General features: G+C 42.9%; 1 protein-coding gene across 3 annotated transcripts in view; it reads left to right on the top strand.

Annotated features, from left to right (window-relative positions):
• The window catches only part of CNIH3 (cornichon family AMPA receptor auxiliary protein 3), a 179,363-nt gene that overhangs the window by 13,942 nt on the left and 145,275 nt on the right, over positions 1-20,146 (top strand). The window contains exon 1 of one of the 3 annotated variants that reach the window (XM_086345162.1): positions 11,924-12,079. The exons of 1 other annotated variant lie outside the window; for it this stretch is intronic. In XM_086345162.1, coding sequence (XP_086201288.1) covers positions 12,065-12,079 — 15 coding nt within the window. In that variant the 5' untranslated portion in view covers positions 11,924-12,064. Of the gene's footprint in view, positions 1-11,923; positions 12,080-20,146 lie in introns of those variants that run through there. One more of the 3 variants, XM_086345156.1, reaches the window with a different exon arrangement.

The raw sequence follows: 20,146 nt of genomic DNA, 5'->3' as shown, positions 1-20,146 counted from the left end.
CCAGGCAAGAACACTGGAGTGGGTTGCCATTTCCTTCTCCAATGCATGAAAGTGAAAAGTGAAAGGGACATTAAGGTACTCCATACTATCTCTTACTTAAAAGCCTTTAACTGGGATTTCTTGAGTGGCTCAGTGGCTAGGACTTTGTGCTCCCAAAGCAGGGGGCCTGGGAATTGATTCCTGGTTGGAAAACTAGGCTCAACATGCAGCAACTAAGATGTGGCAAAGCCAAATAAAAAATAAAAAATAAACTTTTACTTTTGTGTCCCACTTTCATAGGTCTCTACCATCTGCTAGTTAATCTGACTATAGATTTTGACTAATTGACTGGTACAAATAATAATGAGACACATAAATTACTCATTGCTCTTGAGACCATGATATGAAGAACCCAGAGCATTTGATTACCTCCTAATGTGGGGATGGAAGAGAAGTAAATCATACTTCTCTTTTGAGGCCGTGCTACTGTATAGGGTTTGCATCATGGGGAAACATAATTATCACTCTTACGAACCCACTAGTTTGTTATTGAATAGATGGCTTTTTAAAGGTGACATGCATCATTTTTCTTTTCTTGAAGGATGATTTAAGGTCATATTTAGCTAATCTACTTTGCTAAGGATCTTTAGGGATAACATTTGAGTCATTCTAAGCCTGGAGTTTGAGACAGACTGTTCATATCCAAATCACAATGGGATAACAAGGACTCTGGGAAGCCTCGAGAGGAGGGAACTGGAGCTGCATGTCCTAGATGCCTTTTCACATCTCTGGAATCAGATGAAACTTGCCAGGATGTAACATTAAACATTTATCCATACAGAAGATAGGGTAGGCGTATATAAAAAGGGAATGAAAATTGATTAAGGTGAATTGGGCAAAGAGATGTGGGAGGATGGGAGGAGCTGGTTCTTCTTCAGAAGATCTTTGCATTTTCATTCATAAAGTTAGCTTTCTATCTGGTTATCCTGATATCCTGAGGTTCTGGGGTTTTCTTTACCCTCTCTCTGCACTTACTCCAGCTGTGCCTGAGTTTATTTAACTGCTTTTTATAGTTGATAGATAGCCACAGGTGGACAGGTCTTAAAATGTGTTAATGTACTGACATAAAGTTTTAGAGGCAAGCATTTTCTTATTATGATAGAGATAGGTGTGGCCAGGCTTTTCTTTCATAGGTTTGGCTGTGTTAAGTATATTACATAAAAATAGAAAAAAAAAACATAATTTTTTTTCTCCCTGATGTAGCTACTAACTACTTAAAAAAAAAAAAAATCTAATCTCTTGATATACTTTTTTTTTGCCATGTGCAGCATGTGGGATCTTAGTTCCCCAACCAGGAATTGAACCCATGCCCCCTACTGTGTAAGCATGGAGTCTTAACCACTAGACCATGGAGAAGTCATGCAACTGGTTAGTTTTAATCTGAAATAGTGGTGATGGGTATTGAAACATCTGGGGTGATGTCCTTTATGCAACAGACCTGAGTGAATCACCACAAACTTTTCTCCTTACATATATATGTAATGAAATGAAACTTTATTCACCCAAATTCCTTTTGGTATGAAGGCATATGTCTTTAGAAGAAATATTTTGAGAAGCCTGTTGAGGTCAGGGTAGTGGACCCCAAATGGCCTTTCAGGAATCAAAAGATATTTCAAATGCTTTCTAAGGAGGCTGAGTCCTGCTAATAAGAGGGCATTCTTTTTCTGAATATTGGGATGGTCAAGCTGAAAGTTAGAGATTAAGAGCTATTCTTAACCATAGAAGGGAGAAAAACTGGACTTTAATACAGTTTTCATTTATCTGTTTATTAATTCAGACATTTTTTATTGAGTCCTTCCTCTCTTTGTAACTCAGATGTGTGACTTCAACTCATGTATTGCTGGGTATACAGCATGTGCCCAGTGTAACAGAGGCCTCAGAAAAAATGTAGCACATCTGCCTGAGAGATTGGTGGTCTCCATAAATAGACTACAGAGAATTCAAAACTCACATACATTTTAAAAAACATTAAACTTTAAAGAAATTGCTCTGGGTCCCTTGAGTCTGGGCACCTAGACACTTCCACCTTCATCACATTAGGTACTTACCTTCCCTAAGCACACACGAAGTGCTCTGAGAATGCAGAGAACAGAGAACATTTCTGGTAGTGGACACACTGCAGAGTGACTGATGCCAAAAGCTCAGCTTCTCTGCACTGGTCAAGTCAAATCTCAGAGACAGAGTTTTAGGTGAAGTAGGAAAGAGGAAATGGGATTAAAGATTTACTGAGCATGGCCCCGCCCATCAGAACAAGACCCAGTTTCCCCCTCAGTCAGTCTTTCCCATCAGGAAGCTTCCATAAGCTTCTTGTCCTTCTCCATCAGAGGACACACAGACTGAAAACCACCATCACAGAAAACTAACCAATCTGATCACATGGACCACAGCCTTGTCTAACTCAATGAAACTATGAGCCATGCCATGTAGGCCCACCCAAGATGGACGGGTCATGGTGGAGAGTTCTGACAATATGTGGTCCACTGGTGAAGGGAATGGCAAACCACTTCAGTATTCTTGCCTTGAGAACTCCATGAACAGTGTGAAAAGGCAAAAAGACAAGACACTGAAAGATGAACTCCCCAGGTCGGTAGGTGCCCAATATGCTACTGGAGATCAGTGGAGAAATAACTCCAGAAAGAATGAAAAGATGGAGCCAAAGCAAAAACATCACCCAGTTGTGGATGTGACTGGTGATAGAAGCAAGGTCCAATGCTGTAAAGAGCAATATTGCATAGAAACTTGGAATGTTAGGTCCATGAAAATTGCAAGTGGTCAAACAGGAGATGGCAAGAGTGAACACTGACATTCTAGGAATCAGCAAACTAAAATGTACTGGAATGGGTGAATTTAACTCAGATGACCATTATATCTACTACTGTGGGCAAGAATCCCTTAGAAGAAATGGAGTAGCCATCATAATCAATAAGAGTCTAAAATGCAGTACTTGGATGCAATCTCAAAAACGATAGAATGATCTCTGTTTGTTTCCAAGCCAAACCATTCATTATCAAGGTAATCCAAGTCTGTGCCCTGACCAGTAATGCTGAAGAAGCTGAAGTTGAACTGTTCTACGAAGAACTAAAAAACCTTCTAGAATTAACACCCCAAAACGATGTCCTTTTCATTATAGGGGACTGGAATGCAAAAGAAGGAAGTCAAGAAACACCTGGAGTAACAGGCAAATTTGTCCTTGGAGTACAGAATGAAGCAGGGAAAAGGCTAATAGAGTTCTGCCCAGAGAATGCACTGGTTATAGCAAACACCCTCTTCCAACAACACAAGAGAAGATTCTACACATGGACATCACCAGATGGTCAACACTGAAATCAGACTGATTATATTCTTTGAAGCCAAAGATGGAGAAGATATATACCATCAGCAAAAATAGGACCGGGAGCTGACTGTAGCTCAGATCATGAACTCCTTATTGTCAAAATCAGACTTAAATTGAAGAAAGTAGGGAAATCCACTAGACCATTCAGGTATGACCTAAATCAAATCCCTTACGATTATACAGTGGAAGTGAGAAATAGATTTAAGGGACTATATCTGATACACAGAGTGTCTGGTGAACTATGGATGGAGATTTGTGACATTGTACAGGAGACAGGGATCAAGACCATCCCCAAGAAAAAGAAATGCAAAAAAGCAAAATGGCTGTCTGTGGAGGCCTTCCAAATAGCTGTGAAAAGAAGAGAAGCAAAAGGCAAAAGAGAAAAGGAAAGTATACCTGTTTGAATGCAGAGTTCCAAAGAATAGCAAGGAGAGATAAGAAAGCCTTCCTCAGTAATTAGTGTGAAGAAATAGAGCAAAACAATAGAATGGGAGAGACTAGAGCTCTCTTCAAGAAAATTAGAGATAGATACCAAGGGAACATTTCATGCAAAGATGGGCTCAATAAAGGACAGAAATGGTATGGACCTAACAGAAGCAGAAGATATTGAGAAGAGGTGGCAAGAATACACAGAAGAACTATACAAAAAAAATCTTCACAAACTAGATAATCACGATGGTGTGATCACTCACCAAGAACCAGACATCCTGGAATGCAAAGTCAAGTGGGCCTTAGGAAGCATCACTAAGAACAAAGCTAGTGGAGGTGGTGGAATTCCAGTTGAGCTATTTCAAATCCTAAAAGATGATGCCATGAAAGTGTTGCACTCAATATGCCAGCAAATGTGGAAAACTCAGCAGTGGCCACAGGACTGGAAAAGGTCAGTTTTCATTCCAATCCCAAAGAAAGGCAATGCCAAAGAATGCTCAAACTACTGCACAATTGCACTCTCTCACATGCTAGTAAAATAATGCTCAAAATTCTCCTAGCCAGCCTTCAACAGTACGTGAACTGTGAACTTCCAGATGTTCAAGCTGGTTTTAGAAAAGGCAGAGGAACCAGAGATCAAATTGCCAACATTTGTTGGATCATCAAAACAGCAAGAGAGTTCCAGAAAAACATCTATTTCTGCTTTATTGACTATGCCAAAGCCTTTGACTGTGTGGATCACCACAAACTGTGGAAAATTCTGAGATGGGAATACCAGACCACCTGACTTGCCTGCTGAGAAACCTGTATGCAGGTCAGGAAGCAACAGTTAGAACTGGACATGGAACAACAGACTGGTTCCAAACAGGAAAAGGAGTACATCAAGGCTATAGATTGTCACCCTGCTTGTTTAACTTATATGCAGAGTACCTCATGAGAACTCTGGGCTGGATGAAGCACAAGCTGGAATTAAGATTGCAGGGAGAAATATCAATAACCTCAGATATGCAGATGACACCACTCTTATGGCAGAAAAGTGAAGAAGAACTGAAGAGCCCATTGAAAGTTAAAAAGGAGAGTGAAAAAGTTGGCTTAAAACTCAACATTCAATAAAGTAAGATCATGGCATCTGGTCCCATGTCATCACTCCATGGTAAATAGATGGGGAAACAGTGGAAACAGTGGCTGACTTTATTTTTGGGGGCTCCAAAATCACTGCAGATGGTGACTGCAGCCATGAAATTAAAAGATGCTTGCTCCTTGGAAGAAAAGTTATGACCAATCTAGACAGCATATTAAAAAGCAGAGACATTACTTTGCCAGCAAAGGTCCATCTAGTCAAAGCTATGGTTTTTCAGTAGTCATGTATGGATGTGAGAGTTGGACTATAAAGAAAGCTGAGCACCAAAGAATTGATGCTTTTGAAGCATGGTGTTGGAGAAGACTCTTGAGAGTCTCTTGGACTGCAAGAAGATCCAATCAGGAATCAGTCCTAAATATTCATTGTAAGAACTGATGATGAAGCTGAAGCTCCAATACTTTGGCCACCTGATGGGAAGAACTGATTCATTTGAAAAGACCCTGATGCTGGGAAAGATTGAAGGTGGGAGGAGAAGGGAATGACAGAGGATGAGATGATAGGATGGCATCACTGACTCAATGGACATGAGTCTGAGTAAACTGGAGTTGGTGATGGACGGGGGTGGGGGGGCCTGGCGTGCTGCAGTCCCTGGGGTCACAAAGAGTCGGACATGACTGAGTGACTGAACTGAACTGAGGAAAGGATAGCTTTACTGCATTGCCCGGCAAAGGGGGACACAGTGGGCTTCTGTCTTGAAAAACTATGTGTCTCAACCCTGAGAGGATTTGATGAGGGGTTTTATGGCAACCCAGGCTTGATCCCTGGGTTGGGAAGATCCCCTGGAGAAGGAAATGGCTACCCACTCCAGTATTCTTGCCTGGAGAATTCTATAGGCAGAAGAGCCTGGCAGGCAACAGTCCATGGGGTTGCAAAGACTAGGACAGGACTGAGTGACTTTCACTTTATAGCAACAGTTCAAGGGTGGGGTTGCTGATAAGATTAGGGTGTGTGTTAGTAGTAGCAGGTAACGCTTTTTTTATTCTGGCTAAGTTCCCCTACCTGGGATCAAACCATGCTCCGGCACTGGGAGCACAGAGTCTTAACCACTGGTCCGGCCAGAGAAGTCCCTTAGGTAATCTTAATGGTTCCTTTAATCTCTGGTCCCCTTGATCCTGCTTCAGGTGCTTTCTTGGCTGCTCCTTCTTTGATTAACAATAACTTGAATTTGCGCTTTGGAACTCAGGAAGGTCCTGGAGGCTGGAGTTTTGCCTACAGGAAATGGTGGGGTGAAGACGGGGAGATAAAAAGATCTCCTTGCCTGGGAGCTCCACAGGGCCTCATTCAGTTTCATGACCAGAGAAGTCTTTATCAAAGCAGAATTTGAGGTGAGTCTCAAATAACTAGGAATGTTTGTTAGGGAACAGTTGGTGAGTGGGTGTTGGGGTGGGTGGGGACATGCTAGGTGAGGGGAGGCAGTATTCCCAGCTCAATGGTTGAAATGCCAGCCAGGGAGTAGACCAGTTTGGCCAGACTGTGAAAGAGTGAGAGAAAAGATCAGAACTGAGTATGAGATCAGTGGATGGGAGCCAAGTAAATATCAATTTTCCTGTTCACCACTGGGAATTTCTAAAGATTTGGAACATTATTAAAGAGATGCTCTAGACAGGTTAACTGAGAGATGCTATGCAAAGGTGGAGGGTGAATTCAGAGATCAGATTGTTTGAATCTGAAAGTTGCTCAGTTGTGTCTAACTCTTTGTAACCCCATGGACTTAGCCTGTCAGGCTCCTCTGTCCGTGGCATTCTCCAGGCAAGAATACTAGGGTGGGCACCCATTCCCTACTCCAGGAGATCTTCCCAACCCAGGGACTGAACTCAGGTCTCCTGCATTGGCAGGCAGATTCTTTACTACTGCACCACCTGAGAAGCCCTACAATTGCAATACCCTACTTTAAAAAACATCTTTTAAAATTAGAGTATAGTTGATTTACAATGTTGTGTTACTTTCTTCTGTACAGCAAAGTGATTCAGTTATACATATACATATATCCACTCTTTTTAAGATTCTTTTTGCCTGCGGGTCATTACAGAGTATTGAGTAGAGTTCTGTGTGTTATGCAGTAGATCCTTAGTAGTTATCTATTTTATGCATTGGAGAAGGAAATGGCAACCCACTCCAGTGTTCTTGCCTGGAGAATCCCAGGGACGGGGGAGCCTGGTGGGCTGCAGTCTATGGGATTGCACAGGGTCAGACACGACTGAAGCGACTTAGCAGCAGCAGCAGCAGTGTGTGTATGTCAATCTCAGCCTCCCAATTTATCCCCTGCTACCCTTTCCCCCTGGTAACCATAAGTTTGTTTTCAAATTTTCCATTTCTTTCTTAGATTGACAGGTTACTTTTTTCATCAACATCACTATTTATTTATATATTTTTCAAATTAGAACACGTTAGTTTTTCCAAATCACTTGCAAGTGCCTTAGCCTCACTTATTACCCTTTCTTGGGAAATAAATCCACTGAATCCTTAGTTCTTTGAGATCTTTGTGGGCAACTTTTAAAAAGGATTTTTTTTTTGTACACTATTATTGCTTGCATCACTCAAGGTTTCAAAAACATTTTATTATAATAATTTCCAGCTTCTTTTTTTGTCCTATTGTCTTCTTTAAAAGAGTTAAAATATACAGAGAAAAGACATTAAGGAAAAAAAATCTCAAGTTTACTTTGTATAGAGGCTCACAATCCCCATAAATGCTGTATGATTATTTGTCCTTGGACATCCTTAGAATAATGGGAAATTCAGAGATAATGTTATGCCTGGTGATATTTAAGATAGTAAGGTACTTCTTGATCTTAAACAAATTGAATTTAAGTCTTGTTTGGGGACTAGAGGAAAAAACCACTGGTTTTTATCACAAATCCTTCATGTCAGAGCAAACAATGTTTCATTAAAAGGCAGAGAAAAAGTGCTGATGTAGATCCTTCCTTTTTGGGAAGCTGATCCTTTTGGTCATAGAACAAAGACTGGTAAAAATATTCACATTGTAGTCAACAGGACTGCAGCACTTGAATTTGATGAATAGTATCTATCATTTGAGATATATATGTATATATCTGGCTACATGATTCAGCAGTTTGATTTGCACTGACTCTTTTGAAAAAAGCGAAGCATTCTTTTGTGGTTGAATGTGTTTCTTTGAAATATTTCTAGTTTGTGGTCTAGTTGCTGGCATGGTGTTTCCTTCAGCCTTATGGGAACCTCAGAATGTCAGTGTGGATTGACCCAGCACTAAGTCTATGATGATAAGACCATGGGACTTAATTAGGAGTGGGAACAACACAGCTGCATCTGCTAACATCAGTCTCAGTGGGTCAGGGAAGAACCCCCAGGCCTGCTGGCGTCTCCTGTAATCTGTTCAGTTCAGTTCAGTCAGTTCAGTCGCTCAGTCATGTCCGACTCTTTGCGACCCCATGAATTGCAGCACGCCAGGCCTCCCTGTCCATCACCAACTCCCAGAGTTCACTCAGACTCACGTCCATCGAGTCAGTGATGCCATCCAGCCATCTCATCCTCTGTCGTCCCCTTCTCCTCCTGCCCCCAATCCCTCCCAGCATTGGGGTCTTTTCCAATGAGTCAACTCTTCGCATGAGGTGGCCACAGTACTGGACTTTCAGCTTTAGCATCATTCCTTCCAAAGAAATCCCAGGGCTCATCTCCTTCAGAATGGACTGGTTGGATCTCCTTGCAGTCCAAGGGACTCTCAAGAGTCTTCTCCAACACCACAGTTCAAAAGCATCAATTCTTCGGCCCTCAGCCTTCTTCACAGACCAGCAAAGCATTAATTCTGCCGATAAAAAATTGTCAAACTCTCCACCTGGTTCCACAAGAATGAAGTCGCTAGGCACTGCAGCTGTTGACCTTCAACACCCACTGAAAGGAGTTCAGAGTGTGGATCAGAAATGAGGCAGTCTGTGCTCTACGAAAAACTGGCAGAATAGGACTCCAGATAGTTATATTTTCAGGAGAAGATTTTATGGACCCAAATTCTTGCATCTCCTCATATCTAGAAAAGCACTAAAACAATTAATGGAGACATCTGCTCCTTGTGGCTAGCATCAACCTTCTGCCAAAATGTGTGCTTGACTGCATGCAACTCCCGTCACCAAAATCACATATATACTGACCTCCTCCTACCTCATTGGGGCAGTTTCTTAGAGCCATCTGACAGTCTGTCTCCCAGGCTATAGTCTTCATTAGGCCTTAAATAAATCTTAACTCACGGCCCTCACGTTGTACATTTTTTCGGTTGACAATTCACACGAACAATATTGCAGCACCCTCTACTCTCAGTCTGCAACACCATTTCCTTCCCACTAAAATCTCAACTCAGTGGGTGGCATATCACTCAAGTCCTTTAGAATTTGCTTCAACTGAGCTTTCCAGCCTCACCTGCCACCACCCACCAGTCATGCCAGACTCCTCACCATTCCTGAAGATCCACTCTCTTTTATGCCTCTGTTCTTTTGCCCTTTGTCATGTCATTCCTGCCCATGTCCCTTGGTCAAAATCCTACTCAGCTATTTTTCAAGGCCTGACTCAGTGTTGCCTCTATCATGAAGCCTTCCAGATCCCCATAGTCATTCAACACATACATAATGAGCATCTACCATGTGGCAGGCATGATGCTGATGTTGTGAACAAAGATGGATAAGACACAGTTCCTTCAAGGGATCATATATGTGCTGCCATAGCCCATACAGTAGATGTGCTGGGTAGTATATGAATGATATTCAATTAAAAGGCAGTTCTTTCATGACTAAATATCCTGAGCTTCTGTACAGTTTCTGTGCAGCTACAGCTGTCCTGTAGCTATACAAACACTGAATCAACATCTCAAGAGAGGCTGTGGGGGGGTGTGGGGGTGGGGGTGGGAAGGGGATAGCCTATGACAGAGGATCATGGTTCAGTTCTAAATTTCATATTAGAGTTTTTGAATCTATAACCAGGCAGTAGTCTTGAAGGCTAAACTTTGCTGAAAGGGCTAAAGACTCACATTTGGCCCTTGCTTAATAGGAGGGAGCCAGTCTGAACCTCTGCAGATCGTGGACTTTTTTACTATGAATACAGATGGAGCTCAGGATAAGAGGTAAGGAAATCCTCACCTCATAGAAAAAAGGAAACTCCCCTCTCCCCCACCCTGCTCCCCAGTGCCTGGGGAGGGGGGAGAGGGGAGAAATGGGGCAGCTGATATTATAACTTATAATAAAAGACATGTATCTTGCCTTTGTCCACATTTTCTGGCTCATAGCTCCTCAAACACTTGAAATTTTCTAAGCAATACAAGCAATGAGAACATTTTATGTTACAATATATACACACATACATATATGCATATTTTGCCCTCAGTTCCTGAAATGGCTTCAGAGATATAAGGATGAAATAAATGTCTTTTTATTCATTACAAGCTCCTTTATTTATTTAAAAAGTATTTATTTATTTGGCTGCCCTGGGTCTTGGTTGCAGCATGGAACATCTTTAATTGCAGCATGTGGGATCTAGTTCCCTGACCAGGCATTGAAACCCAGCCCCCCGCATTGAGAGTGTGGAGTCTTAGCCACCGGATCATCAGGGAGTCTCTACAAGCTCCTTTGAACCACAGCTGAGTTTAGATTAACAGGGTGACTTTTGGAAAGCCCTCTGGTAATCTAGGGGTAAGGGCTGGTTGGCAGGGAGCTAACCATGTGATTAGAGGGTTAGAACTTCCAATCCCACCACCTACCTTGGGGAGGGCAGAGAGGCTGGAGATTGACTTTGATCATCAGTGGCTACTGATTTAATTAACCATGCCTATGAACTATGCCTCCACAAACATCGAAAACTTCCAAGTTGGTGAACCAGAACACATTTGCGTGCACCCCACACTGTGGAGACAGAAGCTCCTGTGTTTGGGATCCTTCCAGATTCACTCTATGTATCTCTTCATCTGTTCATTCATACCCTTTAGAATCCTTTGTAGCAAACCGGTAATCTAGGAAGTTAACTGACTTCCTGGGTTCTGTGAGCCACTCTGCTAAGTCGCTTCAGTTGTGTCTGACTCTGTGTGACCCCATAGACAGCAGCCCACCAGGCTCCCCGGTCCCTGGGATTCTCCAGGCAAGAACACTGGAGTGGGTTGCCATTTCCTTCTCCAATGCAGGAAAGTGAAAAGTGAAAGTGAAGTCACTCAGTCGTGTCCTACTCAGTCGTGTCTGACTCCTAGCGACCCCATGGACTGCAGCCTACCAGGCTCCTCCAGCCATGGGATTTTCCAGGCAAGAATACTGGAGTGGGGTGCCATTGCCTTCTCTCTAGACAATTAATTGAACCCAAGGAGAGGGTAATGGGAACCTCCGATTTATAGCCTATTGATCAGAAGCACAGGTAACAATTTAGACTTGCATCTAGACTTCCCCATCTGAAATGGGGAAGGCTTGTGGGACTGAGCCTTCAACATGTGGAATCTGACACTATCTTCAGGTAAATAGTGTCAGAATTGACTTGAATTATAGGACACCCAGCTAGTGTCTGCAGAAGAATGAAATGAAGGCTTAAAACTCATAACGATCATCTTAACAGCTGCAGAAAAAGCATTTGGCAGTATTCTGCAGAACTGCTTAATATGTGGAAATCCTCCCACCCTCCCTATCCCTGACCTTGCATTTGGTGATCAGAAGCGGCAGTAGCATTCAGAGTATAGTGTACAATGTATATGAAAACAGTAGGCAGAGAGGGAAGTTTACATGGGAATGATCTGGTTCTCCCAAGTGGGCTCAAGATCTGGACCTCAAACCTCTAAAGGGAATTGAGTAATTACCAGGTGATCTGGGGACTCTGGGAACATTAGAGCAAACACTCTGTCTGCTTCCCTGGGAGACTGCAAATCTCTTAGGAGCCCTGTATCTGATAACTGGTGTTTTTATAAGAAGAGAAAACAGAGAAAAACACAGGGAAGAAGGCCATGTGAAGGTCAAGGCAGAGATTGGAGTGTTGCTGCTGAAAGCCAAGGGACACTGAGATCTACTAGAAACTGGAAGGGGCATGGAAGACTCCTCCTGCAGGGACTTCGAAGGGCCATGGCCTTGATTCCAGATTTCTGGCAGTCCTAGAAAATGACTACCATGTAGAGCTGTGGAGCAGTGTGGCTTATGAGAGCAACCAAGGTGAGTGGCTTGTGAGACTTGGCATTTACATGGGCCTGAGTGAGAATATAGACAGGCTGAAGGAGCCAAAGATAGAGAAGAGTCAGGGATGGGATAAAGGAGGCTGGAGAGGAGGGCCAGATACTCAGGACTTCAGCCCTAGCAGGGAGCACTGCAACCCAGAGCACTAAGAGAGGTCAGTCACAGCAGTGGACACTGGGGTAAGAAATAAGTGTCCAGAGGAGACCAGAAAGACCTCAGTAGAGGACACCAACAGGTTAGGAAGTTTCCTGCTGCACCTGGTGCCATATTGAGAAGGAATTGGGTATGTGGCTAAACTAGAGCTCCTTTTTAAAGGGGAAGAGAACTGAAAGGGAATTTGAACTTGGAAAGTGAGTGAATCTTTACCTGAAAGTAATGTTTTTAACCTAGAAGAACCTGAGGTTTTTTTTTGTTGTTGTTGTTGTTATTTTTTGATTGCACTATGCAGCATGCGCGATCTTCATTCCCCAACCAGGGACTGAACCCAAGGCCCCTGCAGCAGAAGCATGGAGTCTTAACCCTGGACGACCAGGGAAGCCCTGGGCCTGAGTTATCTCTTCCTGAAAAATTTAAGATTTGTGTATGTGTATTGTCACCGGGAATTGAGCGTAAGCTAAGACTACTTATAGAAAGTATATTTCTAGTTTCTGCATATTTGAGTTTTAGTGTGTAAATGTCAACTTCACTCCCACTCCACCGTACACACCTACTCCACTGTGTTTTTCTCCCCGTGTTTGTTTCCTTCCCTGAACTGTGAACTCCTTGTAGGCAGAGGTGATGTGATAAATCTTTGAATACGTGTCCCCAAGACCTAATGGTACAATATGACACAAAATATGTCCTCAGGAAACATTTGTTGAATGAATGAAAAAATTCAAAATGATTAAATGATATTTAAAAAATTTTTTCCTCAATATGTTTTTGTCAGTTTTAGTTTTTAATTATTTTTCTAGTTTTATGGAGATGTAATTGACATTGTATTAGTTCTAGATGTATACCATCACGATTTGATATTTGTATATGCTATGAAATGATCACCACAGTAAATCTAGTTAATATCAGTCAACCTCACATTGTTATTGGAGAAGGAAATGGCAACCCACTCCAGTATTCTTGCCTGGAGAATCCCACGGATGGAGGAGCTTGGTGGGCTACAGTCCATGGGGTCACAAAGAGTCGGACACGACTGAGTGACTTCACTTTCACTTCACATTGTTATACAGTTTTTTATTATGATGAAAACTTTTAACGTATATATTGGCAAATTTTGTATATGCAGTATTGTTAATTATGGTCACCATGCTGTACACTGCATCACCAGAACAGATTTGTCTTACGACTGTAAGCTTTAACCCCTGATCACCGTCACCCATTTTTTTTTTCAAGTTTAATGAGTGTCTAGATTTTCTTAGAGCCTTTGCATTGGAACTGTGCACTGCAAGCGTAGAAGTCTGGGGATCAAGTTCATGGTCCAGGCAGAGCCAGAAGGATGGCAGTGGCTTTAGCTGTGATGTCTGAGTGTGAGATCCATTTAAGATCTCTCCACGCTCAAGAGTCATGGCTCTATGGCAACGTGTCCTATACCTGTGAATAAATCAGGAATGGAGAAGAGGAATTTTTCTAAAACAGCACAGTTTCTGGTAATATCTTTGCTGCTACTTAAGAAGTATTTAAAACTTCCACAAGTGCAAATTAATGCAGATGTAAACAACCATACAGACAACCAGGAATTTGACAAGCAGAGGTGTCTGCCAACATGTCCTGAGTAATTAACTAGATTTTTACACATTCTTTATTTTGCTGGCAGCACGAGGCAACACTTACTTATTTCTTAGCTCTGACTCGATGCTGCTGATTCTGAGTGTTGAAAGATTTTGAATTTTATTGGCCAGATTCTCAGGTTGTGGAACTTACTGTGAGAGTAAAGGCTGATTCTAGAAACTTCTGTTCTCGATTCTGAAGCTGGTTTAGCATTAAGCCCTGGGCCAAGCCACTAGCTTCTTCCTGATTCTTTTTTTTTTTTTTTTGCGCGGTGGGGAGGGGGGGCATTTTACATGGGATCATTCTGTGTATCAGTTTTCCAGATCTCTGTGAGAATTGATTAAAAAGGCTGAGCTCTGGTGATCAAAGTGGCTGAGTGAGCACAATCATTGCTGTTCAGAAACCTTGAAAATGCCCAAACTTCCTTTTCTGAGTTTGGATCTGCTTTTGCCTCACCTTTGCCTGGACATTAGAACAATGGAATAATTCTCAGGGACGGAAACTCAGTGCATTGCTCTCCACAGGCTCTGCCACAGAGGGTCGCTGAATTCCTAGCATCTCTGTGCTCACATCTTGTTCAGGAGCACTTTGAAGGTATAACAGATCTCGTTATTATAAGTCTACATTCTGAATCAAAATAACGGTTTAGTCTCCTTAGAGGAGATGGGGTTAAATGAAAACGAGTTATATACCTTTCAATGTGCAGGCAAAAGTGATTTTTGTCCCATAAACTGCAAGCTGCCCCCTTTTCGAAGCTGACTCTTGGAGGGTTTGGCCAGGATTGCTTTTTGGATTTTTTTTTTTTTTTTGCCAACAGTTGGACACATATCTCTGATGGCTGCTCTATAGCTTAAAGTGATATTTCTACACCTAACTCAAGTTATCTCAGGGAGGAGAGAAGATTTTTAACCCAGAATACACACACAGCTGCCCAGCCCCAGGGAAGAACTCCTTGGCCTGCGTTAGAGAGCTGCTGAGGCCAGAGCAGCAGGTAGGGATTGAAAGCGGTCAAGACACAGTTTGGGAACAAGAAACTAGAGACAGAATTAAAGTTTTAAAGATGGGACCGGGCGACTCAAGACCTCTTGGATCAAGAGCCCTGTTCCTCGGAGCCACATGACTTTTACTTAGTGTCTTGGCATGCAGAAAGTGCATCTGCTGTGCTATGATAAAATCAGCCTCCTGTGTCCCTGGTCATGTCTCCCATTTTATTGGTTACTTTGAACTATCATTGTTATTTTCTTGCTCAAGGGGTATCACCCAGTTAGAGGTCATAGACCCGCATATGCTTTGGGAAAACATCTTGGTGTGTGCACAAGCAGCTTTCTGAACTTGCGCTGATCCGGCATTCCAAGGTCCACACTGTTTTTCCTTAGCTTAGCAGGGCACAATGACCCCAACTAATCAACCCGATGTACTTTTGTTTAGATTATACTGTATTGGTGTATTTTGCTTTTATTCTTTTCCCATGGTGTGTTTTTTCACGGCTTAGCCAAAGCAACAGGTGGCTGATTATTAACCCCTGCAGGGAGCTCCATGGGGTATTTCTTTGAGTCTCTTCCCATCTCACCTCCACACCTCAGTGTGGCACGGGGGTGGACAGGAGTTGAGGAGTGGTTTCAGGCAACTCCAAATGGAGGCTTGCCAGTGGAATCTTATTCTTTTGCTTGGAGGTTTGAGAATTACCAGTATATCAGCATATTTGCTTTTAAATGCCAACACAGTACTTGGCAGACGGTAGACCATGAATAAATGTTTGTTAAACAAATGGGAAAATAATGAAAGCCTAAATACTACAATTGGCCATTTGAAAGATTTTGAGGTTACCTGTTCTTTGGGGTTGTTTTACCTCTATAACTTCCTCCCCTCTCCAGGTAACTGCTTACATCTTTTAAACAATTAAAAAAATTTTTTTTTATCTTTTGGCTGCACCAAATGGCATATAGGATCTTAGTTGTCTGACTAGGGATTGAACCTGTTGCCCGCTGCATTGGAAGTGCAAAGTCTTAACCACTGGACCATCAGGGGAGTCCTGTCCATTTTAATCTTCAACGTGAGGGTGTACTTATGCCACAGAGTCTTCCTTTCCATGGCTTTGGCTCTTCCCTTCCATCTCTCCTCACAGGTGGTAGGTACTGGCTGAATTTGTGATGGCAGTTTTCAGAGCCTCTGGGGACTTCTGAGGCTTCATTTATGCCTTACATTTCCCCGTAACATTTACAGGGGTCTTGTGCAGAAACAGCACCTCTTCTAGAGTTGTTTGTACAGAAACATGATGTGGGAGGCACTTGGAAAAGGTAGACTCTAACTTCTCTTGAACTTGTTTTTATTTCATCCAGCTTGACACTCAAGGCCACCAAACCTACTTTTCTAATTAGGCTTCCCCCCTAAACCCTCTATTAATAAACTCACAGCCAAGCTGATCTGCTCAGTGACTGATGAAATAGCACGCAGGTTGGCACCCTCCCCTCCATCACCTCCATAAATCCCGCCTCCCTGCTCTTCCAGGTGTGGCTAAAGGATCAACTCTCCACCTAGCTTCCCCTCTCCAGCCACCGCCCTCTCTGAGCTGTGAAGTCATTTAGGACCTGCACTAATCTGAGGCAGTTAGTCCAGGCCTTTTTTTGAAATGCAAGGTTTGAAAACCAGCTCTGTGCTCAGGTTGCCTGGGTTTGAATCCCAGCTCCTCCACTTACTAGCTGCGTGTTGTTAGTAAAGTTACTTAACTTCTCTGTACCTCTGGGCCTTCCAGATGGCATATGGGAGGAGATTGGTCTCACTGGGGCAGATGGGTTTCTTCGAGGCCTGTTCCAGAGGATCAGCAGAGACCATAGGCTAATCAGGTCTAACTGTCTTGGCATCTGCTCCCTGCCCTGCACACCAGGACGTGAAGGTTGGCACAGTCCCAGCTGGAGCCCTTCTGTTTGTGAGGCTCCCTGGCCCTGAACTGTACAACAGCCCATTTTCACTCTCAGAGGCTGAGCTGCCAGGTTTCCTCAATCTCTATCCAGGAGGTCCACATCCCTCGGCCTCTACCTCTGAGGCTTAGTGAGTGGGATTTAGAGTCAGAGCTGGACATGGATCCTAGCAGACCCTGCTGTCTGCTGTGTGACCTTAGGTAAGGGCCTGACCTCTGTGAGGCTCAGTTTTCTCATTGATAACATGGAGATGATAAATACCCACATCACAGAGTGTGGGAATGAGAGGAGAGAGTGCATGGCAAGTACTTGCTCAGGATCTGGCACCCCTCTTTTTTGAATTTCCTTCCCTTTTAGTCACCACAGAGCACTGAGCTCCCTGTACTATACAGTAGGTTCTCATTAGTTATCTATTTTGTGCATCAGTTCAGTTCAGTTCAGTCGCTCAGTTGTGACCCCATGAATTGCAGCACGCCAGGCCTCCCTGTCCATCACCATCTCCCGGAGTTCACTCAGACTCACGTCCATTGAGTCAGTGATGCCATCCAGCCATCTCATCCTCTGTCGTCCCCTTCTCCTCCTGCCCCCAGTCCCTCCCGGCATCAGAGTCTTTTCCAATGTGTCAACTCTTTGCATAAGGTGGCCAAAGTCCTGGAGTTTCAGCTTTAGCATCATTCCTTCCAAAGAACACCCAGGACTGGTGTATATATGTCAATCCCCATCTCCCAATTCATCCCACTCCTCCAGCATTGATTATTAATAACCACTATTTATCAATACATTCACAGAATATCAGATATCAGAATATTTTCAAAGAATATCAGTACTTTCACAGAACACATAACAGTTGCTATTGTTATCTGGTGGGGTCATTGTCACATGTGGTGCTCATTCAGATGACACTTCAAGGACTTGTTTTGAGTATGTGCATGACGGTGTGTGCATGTATGTTTACAAACACTCTGATCTTTGTAATGGTTTCAGATATCCTTTATAGGAATCAACAAAATGGAATAAGTGACTCACAGCTTTAATCAATAAAAATGAAAGTGCCAGTAGAGCACAGAGGTGTGGAAAGTTTCAAGGAGAAGAGACGGGACTCTCAGAGCACATTGAAGAAAGGAAATCATGACAGTGATATTCAGACTTCATAAAATTAGGTCTAACATTAATCTTGTGAGTTACAGACTCATTAGCTGTGGGGCTAAACTTAGTAGCCTCAGATTTTCTGCAGAACGCCTGAAATTGTTATTAAAGACAGCACACCCGCTCACAGCAGGTGGGAAGCATGGGAAGATATTTCACATCTGACGGAAACACTCAGGCCCTCAAATCTATCTGAATTAGCAAATGGAAAAACAGGAATGGCAACACATAGTTTCCATGTTAGTAGTAACGCTGGCCCTGTCTGGAGGCATCCACTTTTGTGCTTTATGAGGATAAAGGCAGACTCCAGCATGTACCATTAACCGCCTCCTGAAATGCCTTCAGTTTCTGAGTAAGACAATTTCCCCTGACACCACAGCTGCCTCTTAAGCAGTATTGTTAAAATAGATGTTGTATCTCCAGGTGTGAAAGGAGCCAGGGCCAAGAACAGAATGGGGTGTTTCTGACAAAGGCTCATTGTTTGCAATCTGTTTACAGTGCCTGTTTAACAGAGCTAATAATAGCAAAATCACAATTTCCACAGAAGGCCGCGTTGGCAGGAAGATGACATTTCGGTGAGTTCAGAACATGAGCTGGAAGCTGCTTCCCATTCCTCTCCCTCCCTAACCCAAGGACTCTCTGGAACCAGTTCTGTGGTTTCCCAGTCCCCCTGGTCCTCCCTGGTCCCCCTCTGTCCTTCTCCCCACCATTTTGGCGAAAATGTGGCTTCTGTGAAAGGCTGGCTCCTGTCTGCACAGGCGAAGCTGGCTTATACCTGGCGTTCTTGTTAGAATTGAAACACATCTGCAGGGCGTGATGAGATAAATTAATTGCCTAAAGTCACATAGCTTCAAAGTGGAAATTGAAGCTCAAAGCTTCCTGGCTAGTTTGTTGTCTGATTCAACTCAGTGAAAAATACTCCTGTTGAACATGTTCTATGTCCGAAGCCTCGTGCTAGGTGTCTCTATAAGTATTTGCAGTTCTCTGTTAGGGTTCTTATCAAAGTCATAGATGGCTCTGTTCGTCTCTGTTAGATTCTTACGGGCATGGATTGTGCAATGTTTTGGGGGACAATTGGACTGGTAAGTGCTCTTAGGTAAATAAGTAGGAAATAGACTCGATCCATCTGCATGTCATCAGTGGGCAGACTTAAGTCAACTACTCGACTCGTGACAGTGGTACTTGCATCAGTCCATCCACCCATCTATCCATCCACACACATACACATCCCTTTCTTGAATCCTTACTAGACATCTATTATACACCAGACACTGGGAGGGATAATGGTGATTCAAAGAAGAAAGTCTGTGAATCTTTGACATAGAGAAAATCTTTATGGCAAAGATGTCCCAGTTTATAGAGGGAGATAGATATTCAACATGTAAAGAGTTGAATTAAACAATATATATACATATATATATATATATATAACTCATATGTATGTGTTAGTCACTCAGTTGTGTCCAACTCTTTGTGACACCATGGACTGTAGCCCACGAGGCTCCATGGACTTTTCTGGGCAAGAATACTGGAGTAGTTTGCCATTCCCTTCTGCAGGGGATCTTCCTGACCCTGGATCAAACCCAGGTCTCTTGCATTGCAGGCGATTCTTTACCACTGAGCCACCAGAGAAGCCCCTAAAACTCATATATATATATAACTCATATATATTATTATATAACAATATATATGTAACTCAATCCCTTTGCTGTACAGCAGAAACTAATGTGACATTGTCAATAAATTATACTTCAATAAAATAAAATTTTAAAAATTGAATTATAAGACAGTGTGGTTCAGTTCAGTTCAGCTCAGTTGCTCAGTCATGTCTGACTGTTTGTGACTCCATGGACTGCAGCATGCCAGGCTTCCCTGCTCATCACCAACTTCCAGAGTTTACTCAAACTCATGTCCATTGAGTCAGTGATGCCATCCATCCATCTCATCCTCTGTCATCCCCTTCTCCTCCTGCCTTCAATCTTTCCCAGCATCAGGGTCTTTTCAAATGAGTCAGTTCTTCACATCAGGTGGCCAAAGTATTGGAGTTTCAGCATCAGTCCTTCCAATGAATATTTGGCACTGATTTCCTTTAGGATGGACTAGTTGGATCTCCTTGCTGTCCAAGGGACTCTCAAGCATCTTCTCTAACACCATGGTTCAAAAGCATCAATTCTTATGCATTCAGCCTTCTTTATAGTCCAACTCTCACATTCATACACGA

The sequence above is a fragment of the Bos grunniens genome, chromosome 16 (genome assembly GCF_055505025.1).
Source record: "Bos grunniens cultivar Pamir isolate PY7600 chromosome 16, Bosgru_T2T1.0, whole genome shotgun sequence".
Classification (NCBI taxonomy): domain Eukaryota; kingdom Metazoa; phylum Chordata; class Mammalia; order Artiodactyla; family Bovidae; genus Bos; species Bos grunniens.
Note: the sequence above shows the minus strand (reverse complement) of the source record. Positions and strands in the feature narration are given on the sequence as shown.